Genomic DNA, 23376 nt, shown 5'->3' on the forward strand with positions numbered 1-23376 from the left:
AATCACAATCTCCGTTTTAAACACTCAAATGCGTGCGAAAAAGGGCCTTTAAAACACACGTGCTTTAAAGTTGCTAAGTAACGATACTTCAAGTATGACTTTTGAAACTGTCATCTGGATGAAATAAAAACTCCTCTTAGGTCGCTTTCTGTAAATGCAGAACATTTCTTTGGCTTTTGTATCTATCCTTTGGTTGAAGCTTTCACAAACGCGCGTAATTTAGGGTATGCTTCCAAATCTGTTCCACTTTTTAATCGCAGCATTGCTTTAAAGTTTTGAATGAATGCACCAAAATATAAAAGATTTAACGGTGTACTTAAACTGCCGTTGAACGGTCGTGTACTAAAATGCCGTTAGCATATATGACGTCATTTATATGACGCGTTTGACGGTATTTGCTTTGGCTGCCGTTTGTTTTAAGGTCATCTTAGCAGTTTTGTAATCAATTGACGGCATCCTCTTATATTACCGTGGCTCCAAATTATGGCAATTATTCAAACACTTGAGGCAAATTAACGTAATATTTTTGTTTAATCATTACAAACGTACTGTGATTTATTGAAAAAAAAAACACAAAATGTATCAAACACAAAAAATACATAATTCTTAGTAGCAATTTCTACAAAACCACTGTTTTGATTTAGGCCGCCTAGATAATCCTAAGCAACGAATATGTTTCCACAGAAGGCAACCACTACAACAAACTGCTGTTTGGTCGTTTTGATTGCCTGCACCACACACAGAGCAAGACCAGTGTTGCTTAAGTCGTTTTTGTTCCACTAGGTTAAAGATCTTGTTAAAGGCTTCGTCTGTGCAAAAGGTTCTGAAAAAACACAGTTTAAAATTAATTAAAGCATAAGATAGATTATAGCAAGACTTACTTCATCAAGTGGACGTCAACGCTATTATCTAATACAGCATCAGATATTTCTTCTGGAAACGATTTAAGATCTAAATCTTCAAGAATTTTACCATTTTTAATATCTTTAACAATATCACCATTCTGAACAAAGAAATTTAGTATTAAATCCTGTTTTTCCTGATATGATTTCTTTGAAAACGACAAGGGTTTTCTTTTCCTTCGTTTTGGTAATCCTATTACTGTTAAGTCTTGCCCTTTTGGGCGTCCTCGTTTCTTTATTGCAACTGGCATTTTGATAGTCGACAAATTAATGTCATTTACTTGAACAGTTTGCTGGGATTGGTTGTTGCAGTCACGTACATTAATATCAGCGGTAACAGGAACTTCATTTTCTTTATTTGATTCTTCCATATTGACCTCCTCAATAACTTCAGTGTGGCCCAGAGATGAGAGATTTACGTCACCTAATATATTTAGGTCTTGGATAACCACTTCGTTACAAAACTCTGAAAAATTTTCATTTTCAAATACTACTTCATCATTACTTTCAACAATAAATTGCCGGTCATTTTCGTCTCTAACGTCTATAGGCGTAAGTAGAACAGCAGTATCATTAGCCCACAATGTTTTGAGATTTTTTAATAGATTAAGCCTTTGCTCAAATAACATGCCCGTACGTTGTGCTGCTAAGTCGGCAAGTTCAGTACATAACAGAAGACATTTTTTTCTTCTTTGTGCATAGGAATATATTGGTTGATGCCCTTGTGTGGTCAGTGATACAGATATAGTGCTATCATTAGATGTACATGGCAAGTGATATCCTGTCGATTCATTGTCTTCAAGCAAAGACGTTATAATGTTCGCTGCTTGCCTTTATAATAATCCATGGTCCACCTGTGGTTTACAAGCATTCTATCAAAAAGCTCTACATGTAAATGCCGCCTCAATGCAAAAATATGCTTGCAGGGTAAAATCATTGCATCATACATTACACAATTACACGAAGAAACTGTAGTTTTTGTGGACCCCCGACTATCAGTAATGATGTAATAACCATCTGCAGAAACAGTAATACTTCTGATTTGTTCCGAAATACGAATTTCTCTTAAAACATGCTTTGAAGCTTCACGTGTGAGCAGTTTGAAATATTTTCTTTCATCTGAGTCTTCGGGAAACATGTCGACAGGTTTTTTTAAAATACCATAAACTGCTTTATGATCCCTTTCTGTCTCCAAACTTGAAATAATTGTAAACAAGCTGTTTATAAAATGTTCCAAAGGACTATTTTTGTTTATAACTGACTTTAGTTTAGCGTTAATAGATTCCAGACGGTTATTTGTGTTATTTAAAAAACTGTTCTTAAAATAATTTTTCCCTAGATTCCACTCATCTTTAGTGTTGTGCCAGTTTTTCATAAAATACTCATACACTGTTCGAGGTACACTATCTTTTAAGCCTTGCATGTATTTTTCGTAGTCATCATCTGTCTTAGCGTAGACCAATTTCTGAATTAGTTCTAAACTAAGTGTACGCTGACTTGGAGTAATTCCCATTTTTTGACACGAAATTTCACGATAAAATATTTTCAATGTGTGGAACACGCATATTATAAGGTTTACATTAGGAAAACAATTCTTAATTACTTCTCTTTCATGTAAGTCCTTGTCAGTCATTATGCATTTCACGTTTATCCATGCTGGATTCTCACTTTTAAAGGTTTCTAAGAACCAGGTGAAACTTTGTCTACCTTCTGATGCCAGTATACACACACCCACTATTTCAGTTTGACAATTACCGTCTTCTACAATTATAAGAAAAACGGGTAATCCTATTTTAAGTAATTTATATGTTGCATCTACTGCAAGAAATTCTGGAAATGCATTCATGGTGCTTTTCATAGCTGGCGTTTGAATAAAAAGACCCCTAAAATTATTGTCTACGTCTCGCAATACAGCTGCATGGGCACCTAAAAGTAATAATAGATAATTATTTAACACTACCACAATAATAAATCCTCCAGGTTACCATATTTCGTTTTGAGTATTTTTAAGCAGTTATCCAGATTTTCTGTTTTGGATTGGTCATTTTTGGTTATATTTGTTAAATCTTGCAAAGTAATGATTTTACCAGTGCTTTCTTGCAATTTTTGTTGTATCATTTTTCTATTTGCTTTCATATTCAAATAATCTTTTACACTTTCCTTCATGTTGCTAGACAGCCTTCTTTGACTAGGGGTATGTGCATATAAGACCTGAAAAGTCATAATTATCCATTAAATTCAAATACCTTTAGAAAAGAAATGAACCGATTTCAAACAATTGCACTAAAAAATGGAAAATAATTATACGGCTGGATGCACAAAATTATAGATTAATGTAATTGCTATAGACAACTATGAAAATTAAGTTCATTTCATCTAAGAAACTATAGTAATTTACAATCCGAATCCATTATCGTTAAACCCTAAAAATCCAATTATAGATGTAGGTACTTACTTTAGATGTGTCATGATTGTGCTGGCTTTGAATCGACGTTACTTCTAATGCATTTCCATCTAATGATGCCTTGAATCTTACATGTACAGGACAATCTTCTTTAAATGTCCAAGACTGCCGAATTTTCTTACCACTGCTCTTGAATTTCCTTCCACCATGATTGCATGCATAAACAAGTTGATAATATATTAAAGAACTTTTTATTTGTCTAGCAATTTTACTACTTGCAATAGTACGTGCATCTCGTTTCCAAAATGTCGTATACGTATTGTCACCAAGTTCCGCGATGGCTTTTTTTGCATCCGCAAATGAGGTAAATCTATCTCCAACTTTTAACATTCTTGGCATGTATAATAGGTATCTAAACCTAACTTAACTAAAAGTAGATAAGAGCAATTAGAAAACGTATGGACTATAGCACTTACCTCATTCTATATCAACAGATCAGATTTAGTTCATATTTGGCACAAGTTGTTCCAACAATGATTAACAACAACCACTTTAACTTTGAATACGCTCTCGGCAAATATAGTATATTAAGTAACATGCACTAACAGCTGTAACGGCAGTATAATAAGATGCCGTCAATTTGATGACGAATCTGCTAGTACTGTCAAACGCGTCACATAATTGACGTCATATCTGCTAACGGCATTTTAGTACACGACCGCTCAACGGCAGTTTAAGTACACCGAAGATTTAAATACCTTTGACATTTCCTTCATATATGCCAGCATTATGGATGCATTTAAGACTGTATTCGTAAGTAACTTCCTATTCATCCATGGAAACAACTTTTCATATTCTTTATAATAGGCTTTACTGGAGTTCGATTTTACACCTACCAACGTTTGTTTAGATTTTACAACAAGCGATTTAATATTATCTTTTTCAACGGAAATCGTTTAATTCACAAAGACGATGATTTTTATAATCAAACGTCAAGTGACATTTCCATAGCAATCGTGAAATTACGAACACCCAGCCCACTTAATTAGACATGTATTCGAGTATAACGTCAACATGACTTCATTGTATTTCCTATTTTTAAATTATACTGCAGGTATAATAAAAAATACTATAAGATACACGTGTATAATTAGTCTTTAAAGCACTTGCAACGTTAAAGGCACTCCGCTTTGCGTCGTGCCCTTAAACTCGTTGCGCGTGCTTTAAAGACTTGATTATACACTTGTATCTTAATATACTATTTTTTTGAAAAAAGTGACGTCCGATATAGGCCGGGTTTCGGGGTTATATTGAACGATTTAATTTTTACATTGAAAATGCATGTTTTCAGACTAGTATCCGATATATGCTCGATGAGAATCCATTATCGGACACATCTATTAAAAAAAAATTTTTTTTTTTGGCTATAAATGATACCGGGTGCTATAGTAAAATCGACAAACTACAAATATATGCGTCTTCTTTATATATATAAAAGAGACGTTGGTGTATGTTAGTTAAAAACGCGAAAACGGCTGCACTGATTACGACAAAAATTTATATATGTACTATGGGAGTTGTGAGCCGTGCACATCTCGAATTTGACGTTTGTACGACAAACAGTACTATCACCTCAAGTGCAGGTGTTCAATAACACTAGGCAACAAAGTTTACACGATAGCTAAAAATAGATCTGTTTCGGTTTGCGTTCTAAAAATAGAACTGTGACAAGATTTACCTATTTCGTTTGCTAAGTGGGGTCTCGAGTATAAGATTTAAAATTGAAACCACCACACACTCAATTTAAATTGTTTATTTTGTTTATTACATGGAAATGTATAAAGTATGTACTTATGTATTATAAAGATAACCTAATTACCTAATCAGCTACCTAATTATAATTACATATTATTGATTCACTCTTACCTAATTACCTAATCACCTACCTAATTATAATTACATATTATAGATTCACTCTGGGTTTGCTTCCGAATCCTGTATTTGCGACAATTCCGAATCCGGTTTTTGCGAATCCTGTATTTGCGACAATTCCGAATCCGGTATTTGCGACAACAAATTGTCTACATCCTCATCATCGTTGGATGAAAATGATAACGGATTAGATGATGACTTTTTTGACGGCGAAAGTGATGTCATTGTGGATGGGGTTGAGGCACTGAACGATGAACACTCAGCTTCCAGTTTTCGTCTTTTTCTCCGTTCGATAGCTTCCATTTTTTTCGCCTGAATTTTTCCTGCCATTTGCATTTGTCCAGCTCTTTCGCCCCTTATCCGTTTGCTGTTTTCCACCGTATGTCCACATATTTCGCAATATCTGTTTATCGCGCAGATATAAGCAGTACACACCGAACACCGCAATACCGACGCTGACTTTACTTCGTGCGATAATATAAATGGGAATTTATCACATTTGCTACAGCGATCTGTAAAGAGTAATAATAGATATTACATAGTAACATGTTATTATATTATGCATACCCAATGGACGATCAAACTCCAGTTGTCTCCTTGCCCCACAATAACTGCAAAAACGGTCCATCGTTTTTTATAATATTTTTCACTTTAATTACAACAGAGATCTAACGCCAGGCACCGGGACCACTGGACTGTTGCCGAATGCCGATATGTCGAAGTAAAGTAAAAGCTTAAAAAATTGTTCGGGGGTGAAGTGTGACAGTTTATAACGTCAACGTCAACGGCAGTCTCAAGTGCGCCCGACCGCCTGCCTATAAACATTACTGCCATCTCAAGGGTACGTATTCGTTCTAAAAATAGAACTGGTAGACGGTCTCCGTTCTGAGGTTCGCAGTACGGTTAGTACTGAGTACGGTACGGGTTGTTAATTACATTTGGTTTGAATCGAGCGCAATGCCGCGACGACGTTCAGATATTGGTCGCCGTACACGACAAATAAATTACGTCCGTCACGCACGGTCCCGAAGAACAGAGGAGGAACATGCAGCAGAAAATGAACAAGTTAGAAATCACAATTCACGCGTCCGTGAAAACATTACACAAGAACAACGCCAAATGCGAAGTGAAGAACGACGTGTTGCGTATCGACGAGTAAGATCAGCAACACGTGCCACTAATCGAATGACATTTCTACGGCTTGCATTCGACTATGATCCAACAATTGATTATAACTCGCATCGCAACATTGATATTGGTAATATGGATAAAGTGTGTGCCCATTGTCAAGCATTGAAATACGAAACGGAAGCGCCCGGGTTGTGTTGCGTTAATGGACAAGTAAAATTAACACCCTTACAACAAGCACCGGAACCGTTACTAACATTAGTATCTGGAACTACTTCTCAATCAAAACATTTTCTCACTAATATTCGGAAGTACAACAGTTGCTTCCAAATGACGTCATTTGGTGCAGATAAAATAATTACTGATCACTTCATGCCAACATTCAAAGTGCAAGGTCAAATATATCACACTGTAGGTTCATTATTGCCGATATCTGATGAACAACACAAATTTCTACAGATATATTTTCTTGGCAGTTCGGATGATGAGGTCAACACTAGATGTGCCATTACTTCTGGGATACGCCGTCAAATTGTAGAGTCATTACAAATCTTACTCGATCAGCACAATCAATTGGTAAAATTATTTAAAACTGCAATAGACCGAATGCCGTCCGACAATCACAAAATAGTTATAAGAGCTGACAAAACACCTGGAGGTGAACATTCAAGACGATTTAATGCACCAACAATAAATGAGATAGCAATTGTCATTGGTGGTGATCAATTTGAAGCTAGGGATATTGTTTTGCATCGGCGAAATGATACATTGCAACGTGTCTCTGAAACACATCGTTCCTATGACGCACTTCAATATCCAATACTGTTTTGGCAGGGAGATGATGGATATCATTTTCATTTGAAAATGATAAATCCAACAACCGGTAAGTAATGTGTTTTGTAAGTAATTTAAAGATAATCTAACTATATGACACTATTACAGGTACGGAAACAACCAAAAAAATTAGTTGCATGAATTATTATGCGTACAGATTAATGATTCGAGAGAATGGAGACAATCATATTCTGAAGTGTCGGCAATTGTTCCATCAATATGTAGTGGACATGTACGCAAAAATAGAGACAGAGCGGCTGTTATTCATTCGACTCAACCAACGACAATTAAGATCGGAGGAATACATTCATCTACGTGATGCAATTAATACGGATGGAAATGCAAATAACGTTGGTCGCATCACAATTCTACCATCGACCTATACAGGCAGTCCACGTCACATGCATGAATATGCACAAGATGCAATGTCATACGTTCGGCATTATGGTCGTCCGGATTTATTCATCACATTTACCTGCAATCCGACCTGGAATGAAATTAAACAATGTTTGTTGCCCGGACAATCGCACACTGATCGTCATGACATCACGGCACGAGTATTTAAGCAAAAACTAAAATCATTAATGGGTTTAATTGTCAAGTACAACGTGTTTGGTTCAGTTCGATGCTGGATGTATTCAATTGAATGGCAGAAGAGAGGATTGCCACATGCGCATATTCTCATTTGGTGTATGGATAAAATTCAACCAAACGAAGTTGATGGTATTATTTGTGCTGAAATACCGGATTCTGCAATTGATTCTGAACTATTCCAAATAATTACAAAGAATATGATACATGGCCCATGTGGTGCTCTTAATTTACATTCACCATGTATGATTGATGGCAAGTGCTCTAAACGATATCCAAAACAATTCATTCCAGAAACAATAACAGGTAACGATGGATATCCACTATATCGCCGTCGTTCAACACATGACAATGGTAAATCAATAATGGTGAAAGTACGCAACAATGACGTTGAGATTGATAATCGTTGGATAGTGCCATATTCGCCATTATTATCCAAAATCTATAAAGCACATATAAATGTAGAATATTGTAATTCTGTGAAGTCCATCAAATATATTTGTAAATATGTCAACAAAGGCAGTGACATGGCCATTTTCGGAGTGGCACCTGAAAATAATCTAGATGAAATCCGACAATATCAGCTTGGCAGATATATCAGCAGCAACGAAGCAATATGGCGCATATTTGCATTTCCAATTCACGAAAGATATCCAACTGTGGTACATTTGGCTGTTCATTTAGAAAATGGACAACGAGTATATTTTACCACAGAAAATGTTTTCGAGCGAGCAGCACAACCACCAGCAACAACATTGACTGCTTTTTTTGCATTGTGCCAAACTGATGACTTTGCTGGAACGTTATTGTACTCAGAAGTTCCACGTTATTTCACGTGGAATGCTACCAGAAAAACATTTGAACGTCGGAAACAAGGTAAACCAGTAACTGGCCACCCACAGTTATTTTCAAGTGATGCCTTGGGTCGATTATACACTGTACATCCAAACATGGCTGAATGCTATTATTTACGTTTGCTGCTGATTACTGTGCGTGGCCCCACATCATTTCACAGTTTAAGAACTGTAAATGGCGTATTGTGCGAATCATATCGTGACGCCTGTCAACACTTACATTTACTTCAAAACGATGAACATTGGGACAATTCCCTTCACGAAGCATCACTTACAGCATTATTCGCAATTATAATATCAACATGCTTTCCATCAAGACCTGTACAACTGTGGGAACAACATAAAGACGCCATGACAGATGACATTTTACATCAAGCACGTAATGCAAGTGAACACACAGAATTACAATACACTGCGGAGATGTATAATCAATCATTAATTTACATTGAAGACATGTGTTTGATGATGGCGAATAAACTCCTTAATCAATTGGGACTGCCATCACCAAATCGAACCATTACAGAAGTTTGCAATCGTGAAATACAACGTGAAACACAGTACGATACCAATGCATTACATACATTTGTTCAAGACAACATAACAAACATGAATCAGCAGCAAACGCACGTCTACAACACTATTATGCAAGCCATCAATGAGAACAACGGTGAATTGTATTTCCTAGATGCTCCCGGAGGTACTGGAAAAACATATTTAATTGCGTTGATTTTGGCCACAGTACGATCAAACGGCAATATCGCGTTGGCAATAGCGTCTTCTGGAATTGCAGCCACTTTGTTAGATGGTGGAAGAACGGCACATTCTGCATTAAAATTGCCATTAAACATGCAACTAACAGAAACACCAACATGTAATATTTCGAAAACATCCGCAATGGCAAAGGTTCTTCAACAATGCAAGATTATTATATGGGATGAATGCACAATGGCACACAAAAAGTCTTTAGAGGCACTGGATCGAACCTTGCGAGATTTGCGCACCAACCAACAGCCATTTGGAAATGCGATTATATTATTAGCAGGTGATTTTAGACAAACTTTACCAGTCATCGCACGATCAACTCCAGCAGATCAATTAAACGCATGTTTAAAATCATCTCATTTGTGGCGATTGTTTCACAAACTATTAGTCCAGTCAATAGAGAAAAGTTTAGTCAAAAATTTGGTGTCCAAGAGGTTATGACTGATTCTTATGTATTTTTTGGCGTAGATTCCGAATTTTTAATCTCCCACCAACCTTAGGGGGTGGGAACCCCCCCAAAAATGCAAAAAACCCCAAAATTTCGGCCCAAAATTCAGAATTTTGGAAAAATCTCGCTAAATTTAGATTTTTGGCCCAAAGTACCTTAGTTCAAAATTAAAGTACACAAAATTTGCAGGAAAAGTGATATATACACTTTTGGTCTAGGACCAACGGGGGCGGAGATAAGAGGGGGGTCAAAAAAGGGTACTTTGTTGGAAAACGTGAAAAAAACTGAATTTCTCTGAATAACTCGCTAAATGTTGGTTTTAGAGAAAAAACTCAAAGGACCAAAATGAAAGTAGACGAAAAATTACTTCGGAAAGTGCACGTGTGCGGAGCCGATGAAGGGGGGGAGGAGGGGGAGGGGGCGAGCGCAAAACCTCTCTTCCTGGCGCCGCGCGACGGCACTGGCATAAGGCGCTATACGCGCAGTTTCGGGTATCTCTGGCGGCCTCGGTCCCGGTCATAACGGATGCTTCTTTGTCCTTATTTTAGAAAGGGGCCTCTGGCTTCCCCCTCCCTCTTGTTGGTCGTTTGTATGCTTTTTGTGTCCTCTGGAAACCAGTTCAAGATCCCTCTTCAGTGCGTCTTTGTAGTCGCGTCGTGCGCATCACGCTATATTGCTCCCTGCTTATTTACTATTTTTCGGTTAAAAGTTTGTTGTTTTTACCGAAATTTTCTGTAATATCGTGCTCGCGCGCCTGTGCGTTTTGAGTTTGTTCGCTTGCATATACTCTCGAGGGGAGAGAGTGAAACTAGTTTTATCCTTCATGGTACTCTAATGAAAGGTCTCAACGCAAGGAATTAATTTCTACCAACCATAGCCCTCCTCCTCGACCTCTTATCGTGATCGGGTATATTACCTTATACCTCAAGAACGGATTGTCGGAAGAGGGTACTATCAAAGGGCGATTGAAACGTCTGCAAGAAATATATCCATTGGTGATGTCCATACAAAAGCTATTTCGGTTAAAAAAAATGCGCTTTATCTGCACAGGAGTTGTGCACAATTTATACTTGTTTATTTAGTGCTCGAGTTACAATTTTTGGGGGAGATTGTAGTATTTGTCTGAAATTCTGATTTGCATGGCGGACAGCAAGAAACGTTACTTTCGCACTTTTTTAGGCCATCTTTAAATAAAAACTCAACCTCTACTGGCTCAGGCGAAAAATTGTAAATAAGCACGGAGCAATATAGCGTGATGCGCACGACGCGACAACACAGACGCACTGAAGAAGGATCTTGAACTGGTTTCCAGAGGACACAAAAAGCATACAAACGACCAACAAGAGGGAGGGGGAAGCCAGAGGCCCCTTTCTAAAATAAGGACAAAGAAGCATCCGTTATGACCGGGACCGAGGCCGCCAGAGATACCCGAAACTGCGCGTATAGCGCCTTATGCCAGTGCCGTCGCGCGGCGCCAGGAAGAGAGGTTTTGCGCTCGCCCCCTCCCCCTCCTCCCCCCCTTCATCGGCTCCGCACACGTGCACTTTCCGAAGTAATTTTTCGTCTACTTTCATTTTGGTCCTTTGAGTTTTTTCTCTAAAACCAACATTTAGCGAGTTATTCAGAGAAATTCAGTTTTTTTCACGTTTTCCAACAAAGTACCCTTTTTTGACCCCCTCTTATCTCCGCCCCCGTTGGTCCTAGACCAAAAGTGTATATAGCACTTTTCCTGAAAATTTTGTGTACTTTAATTTTGAACTAAGGTACTTTGGGCCAAAAATCTAAATTTAGCGAGATTTTTCCAAAATTCTGAATTTTGGACCGAAATTTTGGGGTTTTTTGCATTTTTGGGGGGGTTCCCACCCCCTAAGGTTGGTGGGAGATTAAAAATTCGGAATCTACGCCACAAAATACATAAGAATCAGTCATAACCTCTTGGACACCAAATTTTTGACTAAACTCCCCTATTTAGGTCTCTATTGACTGGACTATATCGCTTACTGTAAATATGCGCGTACAGTTACAAAATGATGCATCAGCCAATTCATTTGCAAGCCAATTATTGGACGTTGGAAATGGAAAATGTGCTACGGACAATACAACAGGATTAATAACATTGCCTGCAGATTTTTGTGTTACTACTGAATCACAAGAGGAGTTAATTGCAAGTGTGTATCCCAACATTGTAGATAATTATACAAATCATCAATGGTTAAGCGATCGCGCTATATTGGCAGCTAAAAACAAAGACGTAAGTGATATTAATATTGAGATTCAAAACAAGCTTAGTGGCCAAACCAACATCTACAAATCTATTGATTGCGTTATGGATCCAGATGAAGCTGTAAATTATCCAATAGAATTTTTAAATTCACTTGATTTACCTGGAACTCCTCCTCATATTCTGCAATTAAAAATTGGTGTGCCAATCATTCTGTTACGCAATTTACATCAACCAAGGCTTTGTAATGGAACAAGACTGGCTGTAAAACAATTGCTGAACAACATCATTGAAGCAACTATATTATCTGGCAAATACAAAGGCGAAAACGTATTGATTCCACGTATACCAATTATTCCATCAGATATGCCTTTCGAATTTAAGCGAATACAATTTCCCGTCCGACTGGCATTTGCTATGACCATCAATAAATCTCAAGGGCAATCGCTTCAAGTATGTGGATTACATCTTGAACCACCATGTTTCTCACATGGACAATTATACGTTGGATGCTCACGTGTTGGTAAACCGTCTTCATTATTCATCTTCACACATGCCAAAACAAAAAAAAATATTGTTTATGAAAGAGCGTTGCAATAAAGCAAACAATGGAATACAACTATTGTGTATTAATGTTAATTGTATGCCGTTCTCAATTTAGTTGCAATAAAGCAAAAAGAATAATAGTCTAATGTGTATTATTTCATGTTTTTGACATGTCGATGTTGGTGTTTTTAAGCCCACATCTTATGTCAATATGAACCCCACCGCCATCAACCTTCAGAACGACAGAGGAAGTGATACACTTTTCAATGAGGCCGTGTAATGTGTCAAACAAAAGATTTCCCTATTTTCCCTTGGACCCTTGCTACGCCACGTGGGGCGTAGCCCACGGGCTCACTAGTTATTTATAAAAGGAATGTATAAAATGAACTTCAAATGAAAACAAAAATATAGAACAACAATATAAAAGGAAAATAACATTCTACACTATTTACTCTCTTAACTCTATAACTCCAGACCTTCAAACACATGAACGCCGCGATGGATTTTAGGTGCACTTAAGATACTGCGGATTTGTTGAAGTTTGATTTTACTCTTGTCTTCAACGTCGGGAAAAACAAAGGCATCTTTATGTGTTTTGTAGAATCTAAGGCAATTAACTTCAATATAACTTTTTGTAATTTTTTCAATTTGTGCGACGAATTCTTTGGTCGTTTCTTTCTTCGTCCCTTCATTGTATAAAAATCTAATTAAAGCAAAACAGCCTTCTTGTAATGTCTCACAGGTGATTGGAAGTTCAACGTTCGGTACTTCCGACGTATAATCTTCTTCATCAGTATTGTCATCAGCCTCACAGTTACTACTATCACTTTTTGTTGAGATCACATGGTCTGAAATGTCACTATTGGCATTTTCATGACATATAGGAATGTTTCCAGTGTTATTATTATTGACATCTTCTTGAGAGGTAAATGCATTTGGTGTACTACTACCATTTAATTCGCTTAAGCCTTCAAGACCTACAGATTTGCCAGCTGGCACGTTAATCTTCGACTTGCGCTTGGGTCTTGTCGTGGTTTGCTCCAAAGGAGCAACAATCGTGCTCATCACTTCTGCGAACGACGCTCTCATTTCATCTTGTGTGCCACCTTCTGGTCGTCTCCGAACCCTCTTCATAACTTGTTCGGGATCGAATGGGATTATGCCCGTCGCTCGGAAACCAGACATTATATTATTCGGCATAGAGCTCTTCGATTTTTCTAGAAGTTTCTTCAACAGTGAAGGAAAGACGGATTTCGGGACGACTCCCTTATGATTGCGTTTCCATTCTGTCAGAACTTCTCGCCACACCCGTTTGAGTGGTCCAAATACTGCAACGTCAAGAGGCTGGCATAAGTGGGTGGAATTCTTTGGCAAGAATACAAAGTGAATGTCGTTTTCTCCACAACTTTTGATGATCCTGTAGGAAAGATGGCTTGCTAGGTTGTCGCAAATCAGGACTTTCTTGCCCTCCTTTCGTCGCAGATAGGGAAGTGCGGTTTTGAAAAACCAGTCCTCAAAACATGCTGTATCAAACCACCCACTTTGTGTTCTGTTGTATTGCGTGTTTTCAGGACCACCTTCTAGCCATTCGGGATAGAGGTTTATACTCTTGTATACAACATATGGAGGTAAACAAGTTCCATCTCCAGCCGCAGCGAACATGACAGACGTTGACATTTTAGAAAAATCCATTATTCTTCGTGCGTGCTTTTCCCCACGAGGAATAAAAACTAGCTTTTTGCCTGGATCATCTGTTAGATTGGTTTCGTCCATATTAACTATATTTTCGGGCGGTACTCCCTCGACTGTCTCGCTCAAGTGCTCAAAATATGCGTTTATGGTATTTTCTGTCACCTCCGCTTTCACTCTTTTAATGTTTTCGCAATTGCGCAGTGAAAGTTCGTTGTGCCGCCCCATAAAGTGCTCAATCCAGTCATCACCAGGTCTATTGTCGTCAAAGAATGGTATAGCTACGCCCTTATTGTTTAAATAATTGCTAACGAAGTCTTTTATTGTCTTCTCAAAAGGATAACCGAATTTTCCTGCGGTTGTCATGGCATCGACTAACCATCGTTCTTCAATCACAGACAGAACAGGGGGCCTCCCAAGTTTATCAGAATGTTCTCCCCTGTATATATCTGTTGTATTTGCATACATATCCGCTGCCTGCTTAAATGAGTAGTGATGATTTACCACAGCCAACAACGCTTTTTCCATATTGTCTTGCAAATAGTTCCGCCGATAGGGCGTTCCGAGCTTATGAACGTGCTTACGCGGCATGTCCGATATTACCCCTGAAAAAACCGTTTTCGATTCATTTCGATTTTATGCGAAAAGGAAAAACGTTAAGGTCATTTTGAGGTTATGGGAATTTTCATAAGACTGTAAACAAATATTAATCCCATTACAACAAGTAGCTATGACCCATAGGATTGGCGGTCCAGAGGACACTATTTTACTGACTCAATTTTAGTGAAAAATGTGATACTTGAATTTAATTTTTTGTGAGCTTACCTTGAATGTCAATCGAGCGGGAAACATTTGTCACAGAATACGGCCTTCTCAGAATAGAAACAGCAATGTTACAAATTTGTATGGTATTTTGGCGGACCCTGGTGGGTGTACTGTGAACTAAAGCATCAAATCAGAGTAGCGCCATCTGGTGACCAGCTTCTAAATCCATGAAGTAATTTCCCCAATTCGATCTAAATCACAAATATCGATAAAGAATACACCGTTGTTAAATTGCAAGTGTATTTAGATACAATCACATTACATTATTTAACACAGACATCTTAAATTACATGTTTACAAATTACACATAAAACTCAGAAGTGAGTGCAACTTACGCTTTGTAGAAGTTGACACTTTGCAAAAAGATCCTTACGTAACGAGTTGTCCTTCGAAATATTTGGTTTGAATTGCTGTTTGGACTACAAATTTTTGTTAAAAAATATCTTTAGAACTAAATTTTTTGTTCCAAGAGGTGATCAAACCGTTTCAGCAAATTGTCACACAAGTTTTTGACAACAAATGTTAACTTGATCCTGGTGCTTACTGGTTATACTTGAGAAGCGAGGGTGGAAGTTGTTGAATTATCTAAAACGAATTACAATATAAGTATCTACATCTATATAAATATAAAACTCAAGTCTACACCCTTTTGCGCCTATAGGTACAGTTGGTAATAATTCTGCGTCAATTTGTACCCGTTACTTACCTTGTATAAATAGAAAAGAAATAACAGCACATTTCAACCCTCTTCGCGTTTCAAGCACAAAACAATCTGTTTCAAAATGTGGGAAACGATGCCTTTTTGATATTTTATTGTTACAATCCGCCACACAACACTTTTTACGGTCACATAACTTGTTCATATTTTAAATCTTTCAAAAGTCAAAATTGACGTGTAAAACCATGTGTACGTATCTTAGACCATATAGTACATGGACTGCTATTCGCCCTATGCTTTCAATACAAAATGGATGGTCACGAATAGAGGGCACTGTAGTCGTGGGTATGTGAATCTCAGGGTAAACTAAAGTCGTGTAAACACCACTAGGATCGCTTAAAGAGCAGCTTTATAGTAACCGCGTAGTACGGGAAGCTTTAAATACTCTTCATTATTTACTATACGTCCTCAAATAAGAATAAGTCTGCTTTTTTTGGGATATCTAGGCGATTAATTAATTGACGTTTGTTAATTTATAGGTTGACAGTCTCAAATCGTGTCTAATCGGACAACTTCGGACAGACTCGTTTACCCTGAAACTCACATACCCAGGCGGTGTCCTTGACCATATTTTAGTTACAATTAGCAGTCCATGTACTATATGGTCTAAGGTACGTATAAAATCGACGGTAAAAATATTTCCTGTAACGAGCAAAATTACAGGTTTTGCAAAAAAATATTTGAGTCTGCGATAAATAGTTCTCCGTACAACCACGGGAAACGCTGTAATCAGTGACAATTTAGCGCCATTTATGTTTCTGTTCTGTGAAGGTCTTATTCTGTGACATTTGTCACATTCGGAGGTTAAGTGGCAATCTAGGGATATTTTTCTGCATCGAACTAACTGTCAACTAACAGGTGTAGCGCGCGCGAATTGAATTCGTACCATGTCGTCCGATATAACCCCGGCGATCCGATATAACCCCGGTTGACGGTACTTCCCAACCTGCACGCCAATGCCGACTTGATTTCAGTATTAAGCTCACGCTGGTGTTTTGTGATTGCGATTGATTTTCAAATAGATTGCTCTTGAGGTAGTCTCCATTCGTACTTCTGCGTTTATTTGGATGACAATTTAAATAAAACGACAACAAACTACTTTTTATTTTGATAATAACTATACACATTTTACTGAACCGCATAAATTCAAGTTTAGCAACTAATTCGCTCAATGTTTTTCATTGTCGTTGGTGGAATTAGAGTAATGAAAATGAAAATTAAATGTTGCCTGATCATCATAGCCTCTAATATTTAAGGACAAACCTTGCTGCAATTTCTGATTAGAAAATTGAAATTCTTGATTTGAAGCGTAAGACACAGTTTTCTTAGGACTTTTAGTGTTTGTTAACATTGTAACTGGATTTGTAGCATTTACAGTTAAAACGTTTTCTTCTGTGTTTTCTGATGCAGTTGATGGATCAATATGGGAGTATGAAGTGCTGTTGCAAGGAATTGGAATCGAATTGTTGGTGGACAACATATCAGCGATTTTCACTTGACCATCTAAAGAGCTGTCAACATAACCTTCAGCCACAGTACTTGATTTCCATCCGCCCAATCTCTTTAGTTGCAGAACATCTCCTCCAGAATTAGCCAACAAGGTTGCAGCTGTTCTGCGAAAACAGTGTCCAGTGAAACCCTTTGGATCTTCCAATTGCAAATAGGTAGCAATTAATTGGGGAAATTTGGCTATTGAGTTATGGCCATAGGATTGATTGACTACTTTCCCAAGCCGTACTTGAAAGAAAAGCCTTTCACTATTCACGTGTTTCCTTAAATTTATACAGGGTGACAATTTGAAAACTTACCACCCCCCATATCTTAGTAAATAAACGAGATATTTAAAAAAATCAAAATCCGTTTCGGTAATTCGGAGGGGGAATCACAATGACATAGTTGGCGACGCACCCCCTCCAACCCCCTGCGCCCCAGCCACCCCAACTTTTAAATCTTAAACAGTGACCCCCCATGTGTGATACGTCGTTGGAAAGCTCTGAAAAAATGCTTTCCAACCATACCAAATAGCATTACATTTAGGTTAGTAATTATCGTGCAAATCAAAAAATAAACATGGAAAATCGTATTTAACTTGAACTTCCAAAGCCGACTCGACAGCAACTCATTTTTGATCGCCAGTTATAATCTATTCTCAAACTCTTGTCGAACCTTTCCAATGTTGGTTTTGCAATATTTCGACATTCTTGAATTATTTTCTGTCTTAGTTCGTCAATGTTCGCCGGTTGCGTTTTAAATACGACAGATTTCAAATGTATCATATTAGCTTATTTTTTTATTTGCACGATAATTACTAACCTAAATGTAATGCTATTTGGTATGGTTGGAAAGCATTTTTTCAGAGCTTTCCAACGACGTATCACACATGGGGGGTCACTATTTAAGATTTAAAAGTTGGGGTGGCTGGGGCGCAGGGGGTTGGAGGGGGTGCGTCGCCAACTATGTCATTGTGATTCCCCCTCCGAATTACCGAAACGGATTTTGATTTTTTTAAATATCTCGTTTATTTACTAAGATATGGGGGGTGGTAAGTTTTCAAATTGTCACCCTGTATATTGTTTAACAATGTCGATCCAACTAGCATTCATGATTACAAATGCTCGAGATTTGTATGTTTTAGTATCAGGTATGGCAACAACGATCTTATCAGAAATGCTAATATCGGATATTTTCAGCTTAAACAATTCATCGCTTCTACAGGCACCAGAAACGCCAATGATTAATGCAACCTAAAATATTATACGCATAGAAGTAAAAATGCAAGATATTAACCGTCAGTTATGCTTACCTTCTGGGAAGTCATTTGCAGCATTTTTTAAAAAGTCATCGATATTTTGTTTTGTAAAAACACATGACTTTTTTGGGACATAGCCAACATTTTTCCTTTTCAAGTATGCTATCAATTTAGCGAACTTCGAGATGTCAACTTGATGTTTAATGTTAAGAGTACTTTTCAATATGGAATATGTTGACCATAATGTACTAGGTTTTTTACTTTCCCCAACTTCACTAAAGTAAGCCAATACCACGTTTTCGGAATAAAAATTCTTTGCTCCTTTTTGAGCGCACCAATTCTTGTAACTGACATATGTTTTTTCATATCGGGACTTACTCTTTATCGGCAACAAATTACTTGACAATTTTGCGGCAGCCGCTCTAAGTTCAGGTGGGGTGCTTTCCAAAACACTACAATCACTATCTGATGACATTTTTATTTAAAATAATGCACCGCCTGCACAAAAGGGAACTGAAAATGTCAACAGTTTTTCAATTTTTTATATGCAAAGCCTACCATTAAAATTATGGAAGAAGTGAAGTGTATCCTAATCCAATTAAATATGGAATTTGTTATATTACAAGGTAGATTGTGAATAAAATAGTATACATACACTCGGTGGACGTGGAATTGCGCCGATGAGTTAAAAAAATTGGAGGACTACTTACATTCAGACGTTGCAATGAATAGATCTGTAAGTCAATTCCAGCATTGGGATCAGATGTTTTACTCAGTTTTTTTAGGTAAAAGAAATTGCATCATCCGGAGGAAAAACTGTGTACGATTTAATTTATAGATCGACACAAAAGCTAATCACAAACAAATTTGCTTCACAGTACAGCTATTATGGCCGCCAAAAGAAGCAGAAGTTTAATTAATGCTTTACAACTAAACGAACTGCTCAAAAGTATACAAAATACTCGTATTATGCTTCTTTCTTAACCAATTATTTTTAGAAGTGGCTATGAACATTTTTCCGTGTTGCACCGAACAAGAAGCTGAGCAGAACATCGCTAAATGGCTACGTCGATGCATGGAAAGGTCAAAAAAAGAAAAATGTATGTAAACGATTTAAGCTTTTTATACTTTTTTATACTTGTATTGTTAGATAGGATTTTTGTTTAAAATATGTATCTTTTTATTGTATGTTTTTTTATACTTAAAAGTTTTGAGACAATGTTTTGTTCTAAAATATGTATTTTTATATTGTATGTTTTGTTGAGTATTAAACCAAATTAATCCAAATGGCTATTTCTGGCTACTTTATGGACGCCCAATAGTGGACCTCCAATGGATTCGCATCTGTGGATGCTTATGAGCATCCACCTTTGTGACAAATGTACACTGACAGGACGCCCACTGTATGTCCATTGTACACAAATGGACCAAAAATGGATGTCCATTCGTACATACACGGGCGTCCATAGTAAGTCCATGGGACCACTTTGTGCTATCTGGGCAGGTACAAATTGTGAAAAAAACCTAAGTGCAGCATTTGTGAGCATTGAAAATATAGCACCTATTCCAAAAAAAGTCCGTAGAAATATTAAAAAAGGTGGTCCTAAAATACAGCATTCGCAAATTCTAACAAGTACCCCTATAAAGGTTCAACTCCTTGAAGATCAAAAAAAGAGAGAATCAAAAGCAGCAAAAGCAGCTGGAAAAAAAGAAGCAAGCAAGCTTAAGCCAAAGAAAGTTACACAAAGATCTAAAAAAGTGATGGAAAGTGATACCGAGACTGAAAAGTCGGACACTGATATGTTAGACGTTGTTGATGATGATGTGGAGCTTGACGATGAAAATATGTATGATGAAAATGAGTGTTTAATTTGTGGAGAATTTGGGCGTAACCAGGAGCTCTGGTTCAGATGCGTGGTATGTGGAAGATGGGCGCACCAGGAATGTAGCGGTTGGGATACGGCGGAAGACTTTACCTGCGACTTTTGTTATAAACGTAGAGGAAAGAGAGTATTGGAATTTTGAATTTCAAATGTAGATACCTACTAATGGTTTGTAATGGTATATAAATGATACGAGACCTCTGTTTGATGTATGCATAGGTATGGATATGGACCGTAGGAATAAGTTAGTTGAAAATTATTTTTTTCTCGGACTCCAGCAAAAGGAGATTATTGCCATGCTAGAAATAGTACATAAGACAGTGTTACATCCTCGAACCTTGAAACGTATACTTACTTCATAAACTTCAATTACACAGAAGAAAGAATAATACTGAGTTTGGATATGTGCTAAGTTTTATTAAGGATCAGCTAGATAAGTCCGGACAGGTCCATGGATACCGATGGATGCATCTAAAATGTATTCAGCATGGGTTGGTAGTAACTCGACACGCAGTGAGGGAGGCATTGTTGTTACTTGATCGAGAAGGAGTGGAAATGCGTCGAAGGAAACGTTTACGGAGGAGACGCTACATAAATTCAGGGCCTAACGATGGGTGGCATATAGATTCATATGACAAGTTGAAGCGCTATGGTATTTGCATAAATGGAGCAATTGACGGTTTTTCACGTTATATAATCTGGCTCCATGCAGGGCGCACCTCCAGTGATCCCAAGGTGATTGCTGGCTACTATATATCTGCAGTGAGACGTTTAGGATTGAGTCCACAAACAGTTCGGGCTGATATGGGCACTGAGAATGGCACTGTTGAATCTATCCAAATAGCTCTTCGGCACGTGTTTGGTGAGCCTACAATTCTAAAACCGCCTTTCATGTACGGGAAAAGACTGCTAATCAGCGCATCGAATGTTGGTGGTCCAATCTCAGAAAACAAAATGCACAATTTTGGATTAATCTGTTTGAAATATTAGATGAGCAGCGTATGTTCAACGGTTCTCATCTTGATAAATCCCTTATACAGTTTTGTTTCCTAAAAATTATACAGGTAAGTCTATATAAATACCTACTTTATTTTGAAATTGCATATTGTGTACACTGTTTTTCCACTCATAAATACATTTTTTGTTCTGAATTGCCCAAGTTGAAAAACATGCGTTTCCCAGTAATCACCCAGTATATCTATAATTATATCCATACACATTTGTTATAGGATGATCTGGATTCTGTGGTTAAAGTGTGGAATGCGCACCGAATTCGTGGGACAAGGAGAAATAAATTGTATCTTGGTAAGCCCATGATTATGTATGAAGCCCCTTTTTTATTTGGAGTAGAAGACCAGTCAATAATCATAGCGGAAAAAGTTATCCGATGTTTGGACCAAGAGTGTATATTTTACAATCACCCCTGCGCAGAAACCGTAATGGAATTGTGTAGATGTCTAATCGCTGAAAATAATTTGCTCGGAATCGTAACCAATCCATATGAGGCCGTCAAATTGTATGTGGAACTAAGGACTATAATATATTAATTGTTGGAAGAAAATTAAAAGTTTATATATTTAATTTTGTTTATCCATAAAATGGTGTGCCTATCCACCACGGTTATACACCGTGTTTAACCTTCCATTGGGTGGAGATAAAAGTCACATCCGCGGTGCATAGCTACAACATTTTATTGATACCTGAGCAAAATAAACCAATACAACGGCATATCGAAGGATCCTCAGTATTACAGTCATTTACTCAACGATCATTTATTTCAACCTTGCAATTTCGATCTATATAGTCTATAAAGGATTTAAAATTTGGAATACATGTGGTCCCCAAAAATGCATCAAATTCATGTCTTTAGCATCAAAATAACGATTTTGAGATGTTATGATCAAAATATATATAATTAGTCTCTTGGGGATTGAAATAATGCCCCTAATTTTTTCCCAACGGTCTTGGTGCACGAATAACGATTTTGACGTTTTCGTCAAAAAACATGTGGTCGCCAAAAATTATTAAAGTTCATGTTTTGGGCATCAAAATAATGCTCTTGAACCTTTTCTCAATAACCTTGGTGCATGAATAACGACTTTGACATGTTTTGGTCCAAATGCATGTGCTCGCCAGAACTAACGGTTGTGGCAAACACAGGCAAACGTGCGGACAAAAGGACGGAAAAATATACAAAACTATAAAGGACCTGAGGATCCTTAATAAAATGGAGAAAAAGTTAGTAAACTACTAAAGTTAAACCGCCTTTTCTTAGTGAACCTTGATGCATAAATAACTATTATTTGACAAGGCATAGGCAATAATCTCCTTCGAAAAATTCAGTTTAGGCATCTGGGTATTGGTAGAGAACAGCTTAATTTCCTTCATGAAGTTAGTGGCCTTATTTACAGGTATTTCTATTAAATAAATAATAGATATACGTAGATACCAAAAATGAAACGTTCTTACCTTTCAACATCGCTAATTTGTCCTCCATTTTCCTTATGATTGGCCAACCAGCGATAGCAAAAACCGCTTCATCGTCTACGTATTTTTGTAATGCCAGGAAGTCATTGATTACATCCACTTTTAAAATCTTCTCTCGAATTTCACTTTCGACGTCATTTAATGTGATATCAGTCTCTGAAAATCCATCACCGACCACAGCAGAATAAAGACTTTTTGAGGAAAAAGATGGAGTCGGTCCTCCATGAATTAATGTTAAAGCAAGTAATCGTCCAACTTCGAAATAGTGTTCTTTCTGTAGAGCTTCCCCATCTAACGTTAAATATTTCTTTTCTTCACCAAAAAACATCCTGCTATTCTGGATGTAGCCGATTACAAGACGGAACATCTCACGCATCGGCCCTCCTGCATCTACTGCTCCTTC

At 37.4% G+C, this 23376-nt stretch overlaps 3 protein-coding genes and 1 long non-coding RNA gene across 6 annotated transcripts; 2 read left to right on the top strand and 2 right to left on the bottom strand.

Moving 5' to 3' along the window:
* Window positions 1–542: 542 nt before the first annotated feature.
* LOC116159981 lies at window positions 543–4021 on the bottom strand. Of its 3 annotated transcripts, XR_004143108.1 has the most exons (5): window positions 3783–4021; window positions 3358–3733; window positions 2888–3113; window positions 882–2828; window positions 543–823 (listed from the first exon to the last, which is right to left on the bottom strand). XR_004143108.1 is itself a non-coding variant. In XM_031473090.1 (2 exons), exons 1-2 carry the CDS (start codon window positions 1529–1531, stop codon window positions 607–609), a joined length of 867 nt encoding a protein of 288 aa, XP_031328950.1. In that variant the 5' UTR covers window positions 1532–1735; the 3' UTR covers window positions 548–606. The 3 variants fall into 3 exon arrangements, 1 of the variants encoding a protein (XP_031328950.1); XR_004143109.1 differs by having other exon boundaries at window positions 3358–4021; XM_031473090.1 differs by lacking the exons at window positions 2888–3113; window positions 3358–3733; window positions 3783–4021 and having other exon boundaries at window positions 548–823; window positions 882–1735.
* Window positions 4022–5104: 1083 nt separating this feature from the next.
* LOC116160153 lies at window positions 5105–5983 on the bottom strand. Its single transcript, XM_031473291.1, has 2 exons — window positions 5806–5983; window positions 5105–5750 (listed from the first exon to the last, which is right to left on the bottom strand). The coding sequence occupies exons 1-2, from the start codon at window positions 5864–5866 to the stop codon at window positions 5278–5280; spliced, it is 534 nt and encodes a 177-aa protein (XP_031329151.1). The 5' UTR covers window positions 5867–5983; the 3' UTR covers window positions 5105–5277.
* Window positions 5984–6423: 440 nt separating this feature from the next.
* Window positions 6424–12902, top strand: LOC116160220. Its single transcript, XM_031473369.1, has 4 exons — window positions 6424–7249; window positions 7309–9813; window positions 11982–12529; window positions 12816–12902. The coding sequence occupies exons 1-4, from the start codon at window positions 6424–6426 to the stop codon at window positions 12900–12902; spliced, it is 3966 nt and encodes a 1321-aa protein (XP_031329229.1).
* A 5800-nt stretch (window positions 12903–18702) lies between these two features.
* Window positions 18703–19814, top strand: LOC116163231. The gene is made up of 3 exons (XR_004143699.1): window positions 18703–19339; window positions 19389–19552; window positions 19602–19814. It is a non-coding gene; the product is annotated as an uncharacterized LOC116163231 (long non-coding RNA).
* Window positions 19815–23376: the final 3562 nt, after the last annotated feature.

Source organism: Photinus pyralis, unplaced genomic scaffold, assembly GCF_008802855.1.
Source record: "Photinus pyralis isolate 1611_PpyrPB1 unplaced genomic scaffold, Ppyr1.3 Ppyr1.4_LG1, whole genome shotgun sequence".
Taxonomy (NCBI): Eukaryota; Metazoa; Arthropoda; class Insecta; order Coleoptera; family Lampyridae; genus Photinus; species Photinus pyralis.